This window comes from Sphaerodactylus townsendi, linkage group LG05 (genome assembly GCF_021028975.2).
Source record: "Sphaerodactylus townsendi isolate TG3544 linkage group LG05, MPM_Stown_v2.3, whole genome shotgun sequence".
NCBI classification, from domain to species: Eukaryota; Metazoa; Chordata; class Lepidosauria; order Squamata; family Sphaerodactylidae; genus Sphaerodactylus; species Sphaerodactylus townsendi.
Window position 1 is genome coordinate 123,353,534 of NC_059429.1, and position 20,484 is coordinate 123,374,017.

Sequence of the window (20,484 nt, forward strand, 5' to 3'; positions counted from 1 at the left end):
CAAACCAACAGCCTCCCATGTTTGGTGATGTTTAAGAGGAGGGGGAACAGAGACCCCCCGCTTGTTAATCACATAGGAATCCTCTGAACAGAAGACAGACTCACTGTCTGGAACAGAACTTCAGACATCGGCAACTGCTGCGATACTAAAGCCAATGGAATGGGGTCAACTTTCTGGAGCAGAGATTTTGAAAATTCTACACAACATCAAACTTTTGTGGCATCACACACACACACACGTGACTAGCCAGAACACCAACTCTGAATGTTTGAGTGGTGTCGCTGCTTATATGGCCTGCAGATACGGCATGAAATTGTAGTTTGCGGGGAGATACCGGTGCGATCGTCATGTTCAGGCTGGGGGGGGGGGGGGGCACAGTTTAGAGGCCGGGCGTCATCTCTGTATGCAGAAGGTCCTGAGTTCAACTCCCCGTGTCTTCCATTAAAAGGCCAGATACGAGGTCAAGCAGGAGACCTCTGCCTGAGTCCCTGGAGAGCTGCTGCCAGCCAGAGTAGGCAGTCCTAGCCTTGACAGACCAATAGTCTGACTCAGTATTCGCGTATACTCTCGGACCTCAACATACAGGCAAAGCAAGTCTTCAGAGTTGATTCCTTGGCTGCTGTTTTTGCTCTCCTGTGCCTGTAGACCAGCCATTCTCAACCAGGGTTCCGTGGTACCCTGGGGTGCCATGAGCATGTCCCAGGAGTACCACGGCAACACTACCGCCCCCCCCCTCATTTTTGTGGTGTCTCCCACCGGTGACAGCAAGGACATGGAGCTGGCCCATGGGGCAGAGCCTGCCACCACCACCCCCAGTGCTTCCCTTCACCCTGGGAGGGGAAGGTGGGGGGTGTGGCAAGCAGGGGCAATGGAAGGGGAAGGTGGAGGGTGGCGGCAGGGGTACCGTGAGATATGAAGAGTGAGGTCAAGGGTACCCTGACCTCGAAAAGGTTGGAAAACACTGCTGTAGACATTCACACCTGTGGTCTACTAATACGGGTGGTGTAGATCACAGGTCAGTCTTCACGTGGGGCTGCAAGTCCTGCAAAATTGTTAATTGCTGCTATTACATTGGAACCAAGGGCTCCATCTCTGGACACTATATTATGGCCCAGGGCCACCCTCTTCTTGATGACTGAAACATCACAATGACCTGAATTAATGAATGGATCAACAACAGAACTTTCACAGTCTAAATTACAATGCTTCTCAGTCAAGTCATTTCACACACTTCACTGACAATCATCAAAATCCCTGCTATACCAAGTACAAACATTAAATACATCCAATGGTATAATAGCAACCAATATATGTGATGCTTGCAGTGTTACCAAAGCAGAGCTATGCCCTCCTAAGTTCATTGAAAGTAATGGGTTTAGAAGGGCACAAACTCTGGGGGCGTTAATTATAGCTATTATTTTTATTGTTCAATACTTCTTACCTTACCTTTCTGCCCTCACAAGGGCCACCAAGGCAGCTAACAAATTAAACATATGTGACAAAGTCATATTACAAAACCATTAAAACCAACCCACCAACACCCTCCAACACATCACTAAAACAATTAAAACCAGAGCTAAAACATACAAAAACATAAAACAAATAATGAAAACATTGGGCAGGAAGGAGAAATCGCTGAGGAAATGCAAAACAAAACAAAATCAGGTGTTGAACAATGCACTTTCCCATTTCGTAAAAAATTATCGTACTGTACAAAAGAACTGAGATAAAGAACTACTTCTCCCTACTTGCAACTCCAATAGTTTTGTTGAAGGGCCAAGCTAGATGTGAAAGCTTTCCTGGGTTCAACATACGGTAACATCCATTTTAAAGTTGATGATTTTTTAAAGTTGTAAGGACCTGATTCTGATCAGATCTGCAGCAAGGTGCTCTTGTCCCCTGCACCCCCACCATGTCTTTTTAAGGGCTAGCAGCTGAAAGGAAGAGCTATTCTGGCACATGAAAAGTTTGGGGGGGGGGGGAGGGACGCAAGTGTACCTTGTCCTGCTCCACTGCAGGACCAATCACTGCAGGACTAGGCCCGTGTGGCATTTTTAAATCAAAAATCCAAAATGGCAGCAGCATCTCCATGGAAGACTCATGGACACTGTCATGTCTAGTTAGGACCCTAGCTAACACCCTTCAGGGTAAACTCAAGAGTTTAGAGATGTGCAATTTTGTCACTTTTTAATCTTAGCCCAGTTTACCATTATTGGATCTGTGCTTTCATTTAGTTTATTTTGAACGCTTTAATTTGAATTCTGAGACCCATCATTTTCCCCAATTGATCACATTTACTAGACAGAGAACCAAAAGGGGGCAAACAGTTAAACCTTTCAGCCCTCTAGTATGCAAGATGCCAGCCCCTACCCTGGGATTATCAAAGTGAGAGAATGGGGAAGTGCCCAAGCAGAGATCCGGTCAGTTTGAGCTGCTCTCCTTTCCAGGGGAACAGGTTGTTTTAAGGGCCAATTCTTCACAGAGGTGAAGCAGAGTATAAACCACGTTGCGCTAACGGCTGCTCCTCAAGGGGTCTTCTGTGCAGGCACATATTGGGACTGCACAGAAGGACACGAAGTGGTACACTTGGAAATTGTTACAGCTAAGTTGAAAAGCTTTTTCTAGCATACAAGTTGCTTTGAGCTTCGAATGCAAAAACCCAAGTCTCAGAAATCCTATGTGCAGAATTCTTTGGACCATGTGCCTTCCACTCCTGCCGCAGGTACTCCTCTGTATTACTGCCTCTTGCTGGATCAGGCCAAATGTGTTTGGAGACTGATAAATTTTAAACTTCACTTAAGCAAGACATAGATGTTTAATCACGTGTGCGCTATTACACGTAAGGATCTTTGTACACCAGCTGGGCAAATAAAGGACTGACCACTTTCTACTCTGACCAGGTCAAGCAAATTTGGATGGTGGGAATGGGTCTAGTTTCCCTGCCCTCTCTGACACTAACTGTATGCCATAAGGACCACAAAGGCCCAGATGCTTGACACACTGCACCTTTGGACATTCAAGCCTATCTCCATGTGTCAGAAGAAGGAAATGTGTATATGCGTTAACTTATATTATCATTCAAACTGTGTCCCATGTTTCCAGCCCTTTAGAAGCTTGCTTCGAAATCTCATCAGTTTCCAGTGTTCCTAAATTATTCCGTTGTGTTACTACGACTTGAACTTTAATTCACCTCATGACAGCCACCTAGTGGGGATGGAAAGTAATTGCAATGAAAGGAGAGTATTTTCCAGTGGTGATTGCTTCTAGCTGAAATGGACATCATCACATAAAGTCTGTCTCACAAGTTTAGATACTATGGCTGCTTACTGAGTAAAGGGTTCTTAGTTACTTTCTTTTGCAAGATCAACCAATAGTTCTAACAGCATATTGTCAAACTTAATATACAGGGCTTTTAGAGTTATGGAGGGATGTGTAAGAAAATTACAATTTAATAAGTAAAAGCTACCACTCACTGTTTGCAGGAAGGGCCATCTTTAATATGCTCATTTCAAATCTCCTATTATGGCGATACATCAGAACCCAAGTCCTTCAAAAATGTGCCAGTGTGCCCTTAGCATTGCCAGTTTTAATATACTAATTTAAACTGGGCATGCCTGATTAGTACTAGAGCTGTGGCTAATTAAACTACTGCTTAAAGCTTTCAGCCCTATTAGACACTAATTCTATTTGTGAACTTTAGATCAAGTCCATGAATTTAGGAAAAGTGATGTCAGGTGATATACAAAATGTATGGGAAATTCCTAACTTCCTCAAATTACAAGGATAAAGAAGTTGTCCAGTGGTGGCTTACCATGCTACCTTCAAAGGGGCCATGGAGGAGGGCCAATGGGCAGAGCTCCCAACATCTCTCCCAGAATTCTTTGGAAGGAGCCTGGAGAAATGAGGAGGAAAGTGAAGAGGAACTCCTGTCCTCTCTTGTGGGATCCTGTGAGGACTCCTTCTCTGCCGGGCCAATGAAGGAAGCTTAACCCATCCCAGGTATCCTTCTTGGATCCTGCTTCTTACTAAGTAATTCCTTTGCATTAACATATCTGAAAGTACTTCCTTTTTTTGGTTAGACCACAGATATCAGAACAGCCATGTGATAACAGGTATCAAAAAGAATCCAAGGAATTTTCAACTATTCCCATGTTCGGCAGGATATTTAAAAATTGCACTAAGTTCCTGCCAGAAAAATACAACATTCAGTGTCAGAATATGGTCACAGAATAAATGAAACACATGCTAAAATATGTAATTCCTTTCTTCTGACTAATAAACAGCAATCCAGACAACTGTAAAATTGTACAATAATTTTGTAACAGAGCACTGAGAAAACCTATTCCTAATTCAGTTAGTTCAGATATACTACCTGCATGTAGAAAATTGGTTTACCAGAAACATTATTTCAATACTGTGCTGACCTCACTGGAAAGTTTCTGAAATAGAATCCCACCCTTAAAAGGATTTGAGGGTCAATCCGGTGTTCACATTTCAAACAGGGAATCATGTCAAAAACATATTCATCAACTTTCATTGCTTATCTCAAAGCTTATAGAAGGTATCACATTATAGTATGCATCTTTCCTGACCCATCTGAAATGACTTCAAGTGTTGACTGCTTGGAATTTTGTCCATATGCATCAATTTTCATTCTGAAATCTCAGTTTTTAAAGCAGATACATTGATGGTGTATGTTGTATGGATGCTTCTGTAACCTAGGATTGTTTTACTCTATGTCAGTAGCAATACAAATGCTGACAGAGACTTCAGGTACTGGAGGACAACATAGAGGAATGCACAATTAGAATCCATGAAATGGTAAAACTTTCACATACTATCAAGATTTAATATAGAGGGATTATTTGTCATCATATAATTACACTCACTGAAAAGTTTACCTCGACATAGTTCCCCTTTGATTGTGAACTCAGAATGGCGGTGAAAAAACAACACCTTGGCCTGTGCTACTCTTCTTTACATATATTTGAATTGTTTCAAACATACTTTTTAATAGACATTTCAAATAGAGTCAAAACAACATGCTCACAGTGCAATCCCAAGGACAGCTGCTCCACTCTAAGCCCATTAATTTCAATAGGTTCAGACTGCTATAATCCTGCATAGGGTGGAACTGATAGAAATGTTTTGGGCTATAAGAAATTTCAACTTGAAAGATAAGAAGACAGCTATTTGTACAAATGCCATTTTTGTGCTCTTAATACTGCTCTTAATACTGAACACATTTTTAGGCTGTAAACTGCATCAAAATGGCTCTTGTGTGGCTCTTGTAATTTTCAATGGCATGACTATGCACATATCCAAAGAATTAAAACAGCTAGCGCCTCTCATTTCACCAGCAAGCGTTTTTATTTTAATAAGCACCTTCGGTTCATGTACTTAGAAGAATTAGTCCGAAGTCAACTAAAGTTAGTCAGGGCAAAGTCCTATTGAAATCAACTGATCAAGTTAGTTCACAATTAATAATCATATTCTAGAAACAGCTCTCATTTACTCTCTGTTAAAAGTGAAACATTCACATATTACATCCTAGCAAAATGAAAATGCCTTCTAACCTAAAAGTTATTTTATCTACATAAATTATATTTGTAATGAAGACAATTTTCATGAAGATTCCTGCTGTCTATTAAAAATCAGTGAAGATACGTCGCATTACAGAAATTAAGGGTCACTCATTTCAGAAATGCAGTGTAAACATCTACATTCTCTTCTTTTCTGTCTTGGTACGTGTAAATTTAATTGTGTTAGAACTTCCTTTCTTCCAACATAAAAAGTGACTGCAGCCCTTTGTGAATGTTAAGCAATTCCTCTTCTTGCTGTGATAAAAAGCAATTATTTAAGTTCTATTTTAAACAAACTTAAGAACACAAACAATATGTTAACATCAGAAAGCTGAGTCCAACAACTGCATTCTCCTCATCTGAAAATACCGAATATATAACTTTGGACCCCCTGAACCAAAATTTACCAAACTTGGCTGGTATCATCAGGGGTGTTACCTAATGATACCCTGAAATTTTGGTGCCGCTAGCCTAAAATCTGCGCCTCCTGGAGGCCAACAAAGTAAAAACCCTAAAATATTTTTTACAAAACACCTGACTCGTGTATAAGTCAAGGGGGGCTTTTTCAGCACAATAAATGTACATGAGTATATATGGTATGTTCATTCTTGACAAGTGATTCAAATCACCAGCACAACATTGGGGGCACTTTTACGTGGATTGTTTGACCCAGCATGGATACTACTACAGAGTGGGATTTTCCCTATTTCTCAACAGCACTGTGGCTCTTTTGCACATCTTCTGGGTTGGCCCTGTCTTTTCCCCTGATCTTTCCAATATCAGCTTTGCTGCAGTGTTTTGGGAAAGCCAGTAGCAAAGCTAGGGTGGCTGTCATGCGAGCAGGAAAGTTCATAATTTCCTGGAATCACCCTTATTGGTGGTGCAATTTTCCATTCCCCGGTCCCCATGGCAGAAACCCTCCACCCTGCACCATCGGGGGATTTTTGGAGGGCTTTTTAAAAGAAAAAAAATGACATCTTAATTTTATGGTACGTCAGTATATTAGTTACTAAATTCTGAAGATGACCTGATGGTGTACGGGGAAATAAGTGCTTCAGATACTTTTTTTTTTTGGTGTCAAGTCACAACTGATTTATGGCGACTTTGTTCAGAGGAGGTTTGCCATTGCCTGCCTCAGCATCAGATGGAGGTCTCCCATCCAAAAACCAGTCAGGGATGACCCTGTCTATCTTCTGAGACCTGATGAAATCAGGCAGGTCTAGGGCTATCCAGCTGAGGGTGCTTGAGCTGAGGAAACAAACCAAGCAGAAGTCGCATTGCCTTTGTGCTGCATCGACAACTGCAGTGATAATGGGGAAACCACAGGGAAGTACTGTTATCTGGAACAAACTTGCAAGAGGGAATAGGTTTCCACATACCAACTGCCCTTCCTCCGGTGGCATATGGGGTCCAAATGGTGCCCGGAGACAAAATACCCTCCGGGCGCCCGCCCCCCTTGCAAGTAAGTGCCGCAGCGCTTACTCGCACAGCACCTCGTCCCCCTCACTCACTCATTCTTTCCTTTCCCAGCAGGCTCTGAGGCTCGGTTTCAGGGAAGCTGCCACTCAGGCAGCCTGTCTCTATGACTTTCTTAAAAGGGCACTGCTCCAAAGATTGCTTAAGCAGTGCACCCACCCGGTGCAGCAGCGGCGGGTGGGGAGATGGGCAGGAACCTGCTGGGCACCCCCACAGGCATGTGCCCGGTGTCATGGGTGGCCCCATGTCTTCATAGGCAGTACGCCACTGCCTTCCTCCCTTGCAAAAACTTATGGCAAGGGAGTGGCACAGTCCCCATGTCCTGCACAGTGTATGTGGAGGTGGGGGAGGCAAAACCCAATGCAGTGGCACTAGCAGTGCATTTCTGAATGAATTATTTAGGTGGATTCTACGTGGAATCTGCCTAAGTGCTGCCTGAGCTCAAAGCTGATGAGAAAGTGGAGGACAAGAGGGGTATTGCCTTCACCTTCTACCTGAATGTATGTGAATAGGTTATGCCCCAGCACAGTGCTAGACATGTATCCTGCTTTGCTTGAACATCTCAGAAAGTCTTCCATATTATAATCTACTACGATTTGAAGTCCCAATAATGCAAATTTTACTTCAGATAGCCCAAATATGTTTTTACTGACAAACTACAAACAAGTAAAATGACAAGACAATCTTATTTACCATTTCTTTAAGAAGCTTTTCTTGGAGCGCCTTCATGTCGTCCTTCAGTTGGTGCATCTACAACATGACCAAAATCCTAGTTTACTCTCATGAGCTCAATCTTAACCCAGTCAGTAATGCCTGGCCCTGTACATTTCTGAAAGGTGCTCAGCTTGTTCCAACTGGAGGGCTACAAACCTGCAGCTCTGGGACTGATTTGTTCTCTTGGCTGTCTTTTTACATGTCTGATAAAGAGGCTCTACACCACAAAAGAGTCTTTTGCTAGAATAAAAATGTGGAAGTCAAAGTGCCTACTTGTTTCTGCCACAACACACTAAAAAGCTGCCCTCTGGAATTTCCATGACCATTTAAACCAGGTATCCATTTTTTTTTAAATACTTAACTTCCAAGACTAAATTCACAGTCACATGAAAATGATTATTTTAAGTACACAAGATTTACAACACTACCAGTGCAATCCAGAGGAAGTGGTGAAGGCAGAGCCATGGTACCTCCAAAAGGGGCTTCGGGTGGTGCAGAAGGGAGGGAATCTATCAGGGACAAGAACGGTCACACCCGCTATCTAAAACTTGTAATGGGCACCATGTTGGGGATCCTAGCCGGCCGGGTTCTACATAGCTCCTATGTAATCTACTTTGGCAATTATTATTGTCTTCTGAAACTGGCTCAAAGGGAACCACTTTCTGAAAACATAATGTTGACTGAAGAGATTATTATTGTAAGGAGAATATGTCTTGCCCACTGTGCATATCCTTCTTTCCTGCCAAACAAGGGGAAATTGTTCTGTAAAGAAATCAAAATTCACTTCAAGAAAGCAGACAAGAGAAGGAGAAAAAAAAATACCTCAGAACTAAAAATATTTTCTTCACCGTCAGCAACATGGCAAACATTCTTTTCAAAAGAAGTTTTCAGCGCATTAAGTCTAAAAGAGAACAGATCAAAACATTATTATAAATATCATTACTATGACATAGGAAAAAACCCCAAGAGTTAGGGAAGCAACATAATGGATTTTTACATGCCAGATATTTAAAAACACTAAGTATAGTACGTGACTAGTTTACATTTGGCTTTATTTACTCAACACTGCAGTCAACCTAACCTTTTCATATAACTGTTTAATTTCAATTTGAAACTACTTGATCCAAAAATGTACAGATTAAGTAAAGAAAGAACAACACATGTAATCCCTCTATTGCATGTTGGAAATAAGAAAACATACTAACCTATGTTGCTCATTTTTGTTGTAAGTGCTAAAAGTTTGGGAATGCTTCTTGAAAAAACTCTGTAAAAGAGAAACACAAACATGAAATTCTTGCTACCATGTATAATATTAGTTTTGATTTCTGATTCCACTACTAAAATCAGCTGCTTTATTGTACTGTGTATTAGTTTGCTAATTACTAATGGGTTATACCCTATGGTACCATTCCAATAATGTCACCCGGAACCATGCTGGACAAAGGCTTTGCTATTGACAAACAAAGCCAACCTTATAAATATAAGAGAGCTGATTCTATTGTTTTTTCTCACAGCTATTCATCATGAACTTAAACATGAATACTCAATGTTTAAACTCTAAAAGGAATTCAAGCAATTCAATGTCTACATAATTACGAATACCGAAAATTCTTTTTCCACATTTTTCAAAGAGTGTGCATCTTTTTCAAAGCTTCCAAGCTCATCAATGAGGTGGGAATGAAATTGTTCCAGCTGCTTAGTCCTGCAAAAACAAAAATAAAAAAATCCCAAGAACTCCAGAAATACATAATACTTAAGATAATCACATTATTTGTTGAACTATCTTGTACAAACCTGTGTTGGTGTAATTCACTATTCATTGTACTCAAGTGTTGATGAGCTGATTGTAACGACTGCTTTGTAAAATTGTCCATTCTCTTTGAACGACTCTAGAAAGACATTTAACAAGATTACTTTTTCTTAACGTTAGAATAAAGTGAATTTGTATTTCACGTAATAATTTATTGCTTTTGGCCATGGGCCATAACAATATATGATATATAGGGATACAAATACAAGTTTTTAAATAAACGATCCAATAAAAACTTACGGAATTACAAAATCACAGTAAAATAAACAATCAAAAGCAGAAGAAATATTACACTGTTTAGTCACAAATCTGGCCTATACTGTATCTTTTTAGCTGCCAAACACCACTATGGGTAATATAAAAACCAGTAACTGATAACTGATTAAAAAAAAACCCAGCTTCTCTAAATCTATAAGAAGTGGATTTTTATTGAGACTTTTAAAAAGTATACCTATGAAATTGTGCCATCCTATGTAAAGAGAAATGTGTTTTTCTTTTTAAATGCCCTGTGTAACAAAGTCCTCATATTCCGGGCTAGGGAGAGATTTTATCCCACCGCTAGCCACCAAATGTAACGGGAATTATGGCCTACAATCAAGGTTTCCACTTAACTGACCAGTGGGGTTTCCTTTGCCACCCAAAATATCCCAAATTAGTGTTCAGGGATCTTCTTTTTACTCTGCTGCCTCCATTAAAGAGAAGGAACTAGGAATCCCAAAACTACTGCTGACTGCAACTAAGGCCTTTTCATTAGGCCTTTCACACACATCAGTCCTTCAGTGTGGGCGCATCCGTTACACCCTTTGTCCTCACAATTTGAGGCAGCTTCCAATCCATTTAAACAGCACTATAGAAGTAAACCAGAGAAATATCATGAACCTTAAAGGATATTAATTATAGCTGAGCATAGCACTATCATGCCAATTGTATGCCAAAGCACTCCAGAATGAGTTGGGGACAAGCATTTTGCCCCTGCTTTTGAAACCCATTCTACACAATGGGAGCTGCCAAGAACATTCGTTATCCTCACTGAAGTCTAGCGGGGGATGGTGCAACTAATGAGGCCTGCTAGATGGATCTTTTGGTTAATGGGTGCATAGGGGGAGAAAAAGTCCTTCTATATGGGTCCCCGGTCACGCAGGGTTAAAGATAAGAATGAGCACCTTGAACTGAACTGAGAAGCAAACTGGCAACCAGACTGAGGGACAGGCTGTATGTCTGCATGCCTCTTTTGTTGTCTTTTTTGCTGTCAAGGCAGGGCCTCCAAAGCAAGGGTCTCCAAAGCAAGAGACATTCAGAGGTGGTACCAATACACCCCTTGGAGGACTCCCATCCAAATACTTGTCAGGGTCAAGGCTGAGTGCGACTGGGCCAAGGTTACCCAGAAAGCTTCCATCGTACCAGTGGGAATTTGAACCTGGGTTTCCCAGGCCCTATTCCGACCTTGACCACTACTCCACCCCCTGATGCTAGGCAAAAGGCAGGTGGCTGCATACTGCACCAAATGAAGTTGGAGGTCTCTTCAAGGGCAGCTTCATAAGGAGCACACTAATCTAGCCCAACCTGGATGTTACAGAAGCAAGGCTCAGTCAGACCCAGGTCCGCTCACTAGAAGGAATGGCAATTAATGAAGAATTTGTAAGTAATGCCAATCTGCTGGGTCACCCTGAAAGCCTGCTACTGCAACACATTCTGTAATGGGAGCTGTCTTCATGCCAACCTAGTCATGACCTGGAACAACTGTGATTAAGAGCCTCTATAATTTTTGAACAGGCAGATAAAGAATAAGGCGAGGCAATTCAAATGGGATTTGCTATAGCGTGTGTATGTGTGTGTCGGGAATGTTGGCTTAGCTCTCTTCCCAGGCTGTGTTGCCAATGCAAATGCCACCCTCCAAGCAACAACTGTCGTGAGATGGGAAATGTGTCTGGTACCACGTGGAATGGCCTGTATATTATTACCCCATAGAGAAATCAGACGTTCCCAGAGCTCGGGAAAACAGCACAAGAGGGTTATGTGCTCCCAGCAGCATCCAGGTAGTCTCAGGAGTCCAGCTTTTGAGACCTAGCTATAATTAACATGAAAAAAATGCTGACACATGAAAACAAAGCAAGTCATCCAAACAAAGAGCGAGACAAAACTGGAATATTTTTTATTAAGAAATGTTTTCCTGCAAACGCACTAACGATTTTAAAACAATGTTGCTTTCGTGCAGTGACACAGGCAGGGTTGCCAGATTTAGGTTGGGAAACTCCTGAAGATTTGGGGACAGAGCCTGGAGAGAAAAGAGACCTCAGTGGGGGACAATGTCATAGAATTCACCCTGCAAAGCATTCATTTTATCCAGGGAAACTGATCTCTGTAGTCTGAAGGTGAGCTGTAATTCTTGGATCAGGAAGTTCAGGTAGCTGGTCAACCTGCACAAGCTGCGAATCATGGTGGAGAAACACCTCCTCCTACTGCAACAACCCACTCAAATGCTGTACACCAAGCACAGAAGCATCTCCTCATTCATTGAAACTCTCTCTGCCTATTAGCTTGATACTGCTGGCAAAGGGGAGGGAAGAATTAGAATGAGAAGGCAGCTGATCCAGAAAAAGAAAGGGACTCTTGCTGAGCTAACTGTTCTGAGGCCTATCCGAGAACTTTTCAAAACAGATTACAGGTAGGACCTGTTTCTTAGTCAACTTAGCTCCAGTTGAGAATAGCTCCAAACAGCACCACAGTTACTATCAGCGAGGCCAGGCGAAGGATCGAAACAGGCAGACCCCCTTCCATCATGCATGTGTGTTGAGTGTGAAATACTGTCAAGCTGCCTTCAACTTATGGCCAACCTATGAATTAATGTACTCCAAAATGTCCTGCTGTTAGCAGTTTTGGTCAGGTCTTGAAAACTAGGGGCTGTGGATTCCTCAACTAAGGCTCATTCCACACATGCAGAATAATGCACTTTCAAACTGCTTTCAGTGCTCTTTGAAGCTGTGCGGAATGGCAAAATCCACTTGCAAACAGTTGTGAAAGTGGTTTGAAAACGAATTATTTTACGCGTGTGGAAGGGGCCTGAGTCATGACTGGGGCCAGCTCAAAGCCCTCTTCTCTCAGTTACCTTCTGCCAGCACCAATACTAGAATGCAGACACACACTATCATTAAACCAGGATCCACAGCACACCGGGAGCACCTTCTTAGAGCATCTTTGTTCTATTTTATTCTATTGGCTAAGCTGTTTATTTTATTAGCTAAGCTACTATGATCAGTTTGGATGCCACTTTTGACTGACATATGGGGGTAAAATACAATAAATAATATTCTCTGGCACTGCCCAGGAATTGTAAAACACGATGAATCAAGCATTATAAGAACTTCTTTCATGTATGGGACCGTAATTTTTTCCAAAAGTCCCATCTTTACACAAAAACAATACTATAAGTGAATGACAGCGTTTCACATAACTAAAAGACTTGCCTGAATTTTCCTGGTGAATTCCTTATGAAACTTCTGACAAATCAGCCCCGTGCTCGAACTGTCAGCATCCCACCCTTCTCCTTCTAAAACACTTGTGTCATTAATGGATACGGTAGATATGCTTTCAGAAACTACAAAGTTAAAATATTGGATGTTATCGTGACTCTGAAACCAACTTTTCACTGACATATATTTATTTATTAGGTTGCACTCTTCATTAAAATGTGAGCAGCAACTTACAAAGACAAGCCCCACCCTCAGAAAAAATATACAACTCAAATATCATTAATAAAGGAATCTGAAAACACTAACTATTAGTCTCTTATTGAGCAATAAGATTCAGGCACGCAAGAGCTCGAACTGGGAGATTTCCCCAGAGTTCACCTTCCTGCAACTGCTTCCTGTTTGCCCTGAAAAGCCTCTCTTGAGGTCATGGATTCTGCTTGAACAAAACATACCATATGAGAAAGGGAAAATTATGCAAAATCTGCTGTTTCATTGCTCTTGTGGATTGCACAAAACTAGCCTTTCCTCCAAAGCTGCCCAAGTTCACAAGAAGCAGATTGAAGAAGTTAATGCATTCTTGGGATTGTGCAGTAGGGAGAAATGTCTTTATGACACACTAAGCAACAGAATTAACTAATGGAATAAAGGGCAATTTAGACAAAAGTAGGGGAACTTCAGGTTTCTAAGGTGCATTAGGAGTTGTAGTTGCTGAAGGAAAAATATCAGGAAACTGAAGAAACGTGCCACGGGACGTGTGTCAGAGTGAGTTAGTGGACCAAGTACAGCATCCTAAGACCCTTCAAGCCACATCTAATTACCTGCATAACAATTCCACTGAATTCAACAGAAGGGATAAACAAATTCATCCCACCTGCTTTCTGCTACACCTGTGCAGCTGAAGCACAACTCTGGATGCAGCACATGCAGCCAGTCACAGGGAAGAGGCATTCTCTCTTTCATGAATGAAGAATGCCTTTTCTCAAATGGCAACTGGGACCCAGAAATTATGTTTATATTAAAAACAACATTTTTTAAAATGTTGCCTCATTGGGAACATTTTTTTAAACGGACTATTTTGGTTGTTTAGTCAACTGAATGTTGCAGCCCGAGAGAACATAAATCAAGCATGCAAATAATAAGAACACAGAAGTCGGAGCAACAAACGTTGCAAATATAGCATTAAAAACTTATGCTACTCCACTCATTCAGCAAATGAAGAGGCCGTTTACACATCATTAACTTATTATCTCCTGTTCTTACTAGCCTTAATGACGTACATGGGAAATCATATGCTACCATTCTGACATTTATGCTCAACCACTTTATTACTTAAACATCTTTAGTAATGTAGAGAAAAATAATTGGGCAAAGAGATAAATTAAAAGGAGGGGTGTCTCATGCCATTTCCCATGTTTACTACTTTAGCATTTTTGTGAGCAACTTTAGCTGCAGCTGACCTTTGCAAGTGCTATCATCTGCTTTAAACAGCTTTCTAGGGAGCAACTTGGTTTTCCTTTCTTCTTTCTTCCTGATTTCTGCTTCATCAGAATCACTTTCGGTATCATCCTGGTACGATCGCTTGAAATTAGGACATATCGTAGGTCCTTTAATACAAACATTTCAATGTATTGTCAAAGATTTCCGTGGCTGGAAGCAACTGGTTGTTGTGGGTTTTCTGGGCTGTGTGGTCGTGGGCTGGTAGTTTTTGCTCCTAATGTTTCACCTGCATCAAAGCCTGCCATCTTTAGAGGTATGTCCTGGCAAGACTGTGCCACCTCGTTGTGACATACCTCTGGAGATACCCACCATAGATGAGGGCAAAATGTTAGGAGCAAACACTACCAGACAAACAGTCACACAGCCTAGAAAACCCACAACAGTCATTATTTCAATGATTCATTACCAACAGAATATGACCTTATGTAGTTAGGTACATACATATTCCTGAAAGACATCATAACTAACTATGTGTGCAAATGGTAGCCACAGAAGTGGCATGTAATTTATGCGGCTAGCAACTATTTGTAATTTCTACTGACAAATGCATTGATATGCCTATAGGATTTTCTTTGTGCAGCAAGAAGACAAGGACACTGAAAGAAAAACAGAGGGATTATTTGACAAGAAAAGAAAACCTGTCAGTGAAAGGCACAGAAACTCATTTTCTCAGGCCATGTAAGGAGAACAGAGGAGATCCTTCATCGTCTAGCAGGGGAATCCTGCAGCTTCCTGAGAGGAAGCTCTACTGAGCAGATATAAACAGTATTCACAGAAACATAGAGCTGGAAGGGACCTCCAGGATCATCTACTCTAACCCCTAAATAATGCAGGTAATTCAAAGCTACCTTCCCTCACGCACCCACCCCCACACACATACCCAGTGACTCCTGCTATAAGCCCCAAGGAAGGCAAAACAAAAAACAAAAACCCTCCAGGATCCCTAACCAACCTGGACTGGAGGAAATTCCTTCCTGACCTCAAAATGGTTATCGGCGTCCTGCAGGCATGTGAGAAAGAGCTCCAAGAGCCAAGCACTGACTCGTCCCTTTCTGCCCTTCCTCTCATGATCTGCCTAAGTTCACAGTATTGCTGTCTGGTGGCCATCTAGCCTCTGCTTAAAAACCTCTAAAGGAGAGCCTACCACCTTCCAAGTAACCCTTTTCCACAGAGGAACCGCTCTTATCATTAGGAGGTACTTCCTAATATTTAGCCGAAAACTCTTTTGATTTGATTTCCACCCAATGGTTGAAGATGGCCATCATATCACCTCTGAGTTGTCACCTCTTCAGGCTAAACATGCTGAGTTCCTTCAACCTTTCCTCATAGGACCTGGTCTCCAGACCCCCCATTATCTCTGCTGCCTTCTTCTGGACATGTTCCAGCTAGTCAACATCCTTCTTAAAACTGTGGTGCCCAAAATTGACTGCAGTACTCCAAGTGAGGTTTAACTACAGCAGAGTAAAGGGATAACATCTGGGCACTGTACTTCTACAGGTGCAGTCCACAACTGCATTTGCCTTTGTAGCTAACCACAAATAAAATTAATGTTCAGTGAATGGTTTACTAAGACTACTGCCAAGACATGTCTCCCCCACCCTGTAATTATGCATTTGATTTTTCCTACCTAAATGCAGAAAAACACTGCAGTTACCTGAAACTGTTGTTCAACAGTGGTCTGTGCATGCACACATGCTGTTGGTACAGGCAACCATGGAGATGAATTCCAGGTTTTACAGGCTTCTGCTCTTTAGAGTGTTCCTTCTCCTCCCAACCAAAAAGGCAGGAATCCTATTGGTCATGTGAGGAGGAGGAGGAGGAGGAGAGATAGAGCACATCCCTCAGTCCTTCTGAAGAGTCCTTCACTCCCACAGTTAAGTCACTGCATCACACTTAAATAGTAACCCACATCAGGGAAGGAGGGAGGAATGCGTGTACGCACTGAAGACCTCTTGATGAACAAGTTCCAGGTAAGTGCAACATTGTTTTTCATCTTTGTGGTCTCTCTGTGCATCCCCACATGGTGATCGTCTGAATAGTGGTAAGGGTAATCTCTTCAAGAATTCTTCCTTCAAGAATTCTGATTGGCGAACGGCAGGTTCTAGTCAGTTAAAAAGAATGATGTGCATCCGAAAACTATGTGATCTTGATGTTGAGGGCCTCGGATCTGAGGCAGTTGGTTCTGGTGATCATCTACCAGCCTTAGTGGGGCTCAATGAGGGTTCCCTTGTTGTATGAGAACCCCTTATTGGACTCCATAGTTGAGCCAGAGGGATAGACAGCACACAGAAAAATAAGCAGAGGGGCTCAACTCAGAACATCTTTCTTCCATGGCAGTGGAAAAAAAATTAGCTTCTCCCCCCTCCCCCCCGTATCCTCCTCATATAACCATCTGGGTGGGAAGATTTCTGCCTTTCCAGTTGGGAGTGGGAAGAGCCCTTTAGAGAGCAGAAGCTTTTAAAGCTTGGAATTCATCTCCGGGGCCTGCGCCAAGTGCAGTCCCAATGTGGGTTTGCACGGAGACACCACAAAGAGGAACTTTACATTTATCTCTGTTGAAATTCATTTTGTTAGTTTTAGCCTGGTTTTCCAGGCTGTCGAGACCATCCTGAATCTTGATTGTCTTCTACTGAATTTGCTGCCCCTCAGGATGGCACAATAAATTAACTACACATTTACTGGTTATTACTAATTTTGCAGGAGATGGTTTACATACCAGATTCATGTAAGTCAGCACAGGGTTCCTTGTGCCACAATTTTTCGCTGCCACTTCTAGGTGTGAATAACTGAGATGGAGATATACAGCTCTAAAGATAATCACAGAATATTAAACAAACTAACATTAAACCAATTTATAGGCCTTTCCTATGTTATTCTAACAAGTACTTATTTATTTAGTATTCTTTGTGCGAAGTGCTCCCCTAATACCTACCGTATATACTCGCGTATAAGCCAAGTTTTTCAGCCCTGTTTTAAGGCTGAAAAATGCCCCCTCGGCTTATACACAAGTCACTGCTTACCAGCCAGCTCTTCAGGCCTCTGCCGAGGCTGGGGGCGTGGTCTGGGACGACCTCCCTGCGGCTGCACAAGCCGCTTGTTGCTGACCACCTTGGAGGGTGAAGTGGGAACCCTGAGGCACCCCGGCTGGCTGGGCTTCCACAAACCCAGCCAGGAGGCAGAGGGAGCTCCTTATTTGGGCAGTGACATCAGGAGCTCCCTCTGCTTTCCGGCTTCCCACCCTCGGCTTATACACAAGTCAATAAGTTTTCCCAGGTTTTGGTAGTAAAATTAGGTGCCTCAGCTTATGCACGGGTATATACGGTACTTCAATCTCAAAGCACCTCTTCACAATGACATGATCTACTATATCAAAAGCTGCAGATAACTCCAGTACAAGCAACTTAAAATGTGTCCTTTGTCTAGATCAGGGGTAGGGAACCTGCGGCTCTCCAGATGTTCAGGAACTACAATTCCCATCAGCCCCTACCAGCATGGCCAATTGGCCATGTTGACAGAGGCTGATGGGAATTGTAGTTCCTGAACATCTGGAGAGCCGCAGGTTCCCTACCCCTGGTCTAGATTTAGAGTGCAGTGCCCCAGGGAGTGGGGGCTAAGATCGGTCTGGAGGCAGCGTCACCTACAATGTTAGCAAAACTGCCCCTTACACTGGCACAAGGGTTGCAAACTTTAGTGCCAAGGCTGATGCAAGAGTGAGGCGTGGCAGCAGAGGTGGGATCCAGCAGGTTCTCACCAGTTCCCGAGAGTGGGTTACTAATTATTTGTGTGTGCCCAGAGGGGGTTACTAATTGGGTCCGCTTTTCCACCTCCACGCCCTCGCCTTCCGAAGAGGCATACTGCCTTTGAACGTGAAGGTTCCATATAGCAACTGGAACTAACAATGTCACTCCCTGAACTGGGTTAATCCCTTCCAGGTACTGCAATTCATTGATTCTCAGCCTTTCGTACCTTTTATCTCACCAGTCTCTATCAAAGAACCTGTGTGTTTCACCATTGCTGTGTTCAGATTTGTGAGTCGGGGCATTTTCTATAATGTGATGATGATTTAGAAATGACTTGGTGCAAAAATTTTTGGGGGGGTCATGGTGGGGTGGCTGCCCATGGGGGGGGGCATCCAACTCAGGTTTTGCCCAGGGCTCAGGTTTTCCCAGGTACGCCTCTGCCCCCTTTGCTGAGGGGGGGGGGCTGGCGAGGGAACCTGTTACTAAAATTTTTGGATTCCACCACTGCATGGCAGCGCCCAGGCACACCAGTGCACCTCCACACAGGGGGCCACGCTGGAGTCAAAGGGAGCATGGCCAGGACAAGGCTGGCATTGGTTGCCTCCCTGAGCCCTTTTGACACATTTGCCAGTGTATTGTTATGTCAGCAAAAATGTGGGTGCAGAATGGTGTTCCTGGTCTATGGGTTGGAGGTGGTGAATGTCTCTATCCCAGTGCTGGTTGTAGTGAGCAAGCTGCTCAGGAGGCACCTCAGCTGCACTGTTGATGTGCAGACCTTGGATGCCAGAGCCCCACCCCCCACCCCAGACAGAGGTCACCAACTAAAGCTATCAGAGCCATCTCTGCCCTTAGCCTGGCCTTAAGGCAGATTAAAAAGGTCCAGAGCAGATGAGTTATCCTACTGCTTGCTCAATCACATTGCCCAAAAAGGGCAGATTAGATACTGGGCTTTTTGTTTTGGAACATTTGTTTCATATATAAGTCAGCTGTTTTTCACATTAAAAATCAAGTTTGCATACAAGAAACTATACGAAACAACTTTTTAAAACATTTCCATAGCCTACCAACTCCAAATCAATTCAGAGTTACTTATTCCAAGAGGCTATATTGCACCTTTCTTCTATTGTTGGTGATGCTTTCAGAAAAGTCTTTCAATTCTGTATTGGATGATCTATCTGATGAGTCATTTTTAATACTTATTTCTTCATCAGCACTAGACATTTTATCTTCAGATTCAACAGCCTCTGCATCTTGGCCACTGGTGAATTCTTTGCTTGCAATTAAAGGAGTAAATTTTGGCTATAAAATATCAAGGAATAAATCCTTATTAATAACTACTGTAAAGTAAACATTGCTAATTTCCCCAATTTAACCAACAATACAGGTCTGCATGTAACTACAACTAAATTAACCATATAAAAATGAGAAAACAGACAAGTCATAAGCATCCTAAAGACTGTGAACTGAACAGGAACAAGCATTATGAGTAGTTTTTCTACATTACATTTTAAAAACATCTAATCTGTAATTGTTACATCAGTTAAATAATACTGCAATGTACATTTCCATGGGAGCTAGGCTTTCTGAAATAAACTGAAACTTCTTCCAGGCATCATATGAAGCTTGGGAAGAAGCATTTTGTTTGTGAAGAAACATTTGAAGAAAGTATTTGAAACATAACTTGAGAATGCGATGTTATTGTGCAGATTTATGGAGGGAACTCATAATTCCAGCTGTCCGGGCCCTGCGGGACCTTGGCGAGTTTAGTCACAGTTTTACAGAGAACATAGGTACTTTTGGTTTGAAGCGTCCTTGCAAATAAATATTTTATGTAGAGGATTCTAATTAAGGCTTCAGTATTTACTTCCAGGGGACTTTACTGACAACCTGGTAAGGCCTTGGGGCCGTTACAGAGCTCTATTTTTAAAGAAGAATTAACTGAATTCCACTTAAGGTAATGTTTGGGGCAATTATTCTTTTAAATCGTGTATTTGTATTTACCAAAGAAAGGGGGCTTAAAATGGGTGACAGGTTTTCATTTTCAAACACTGATTTTTTGCCATTTTCAAGGGCTTGATCTAACTTTGCACTCTCTTCACTTGTGTTAAGCAGAGCGGTGATTTTTTTAACACTGCAGAAAGTTTCTTCCTTTTCAGGTGTGAGCTCTTGAAGGAAGGATGAGGAAGACAATCTTC

At 42.3% G+C, this 20,484-nt stretch overlaps 1 protein-coding gene across 1 annotated transcript; it reads right to left on the reverse strand.

Moving 5' to 3' along the window:
* Window positions 1-5,744: 5,744 nt before the first annotated feature.
* LOC125433914 (synaptonemal complex protein 2-like) lies at window positions 5,745-9,656 on the reverse strand. Its single transcript, XM_048498843.1, has 6 exons — window positions 9,567-9,656; window positions 9,375-9,474; window positions 8,978-9,036; window positions 8,595-8,673; window positions 7,752-7,808; window positions 5,745-5,837 (listed from the first exon to the last, which is right to left on the reverse strand). Exons 1-6 carry the CDS (start codon window positions 9,644-9,646, stop codon window positions 5,766-5,768), a joined length of 447 nt encoding a protein of 148 aa, XP_048354800.1. The 5' UTR covers window positions 9,647-9,656; the 3' UTR covers window positions 5,745-5,765.
* Window positions 9,657-20,484: the final 10,828 nt, after the last annotated feature.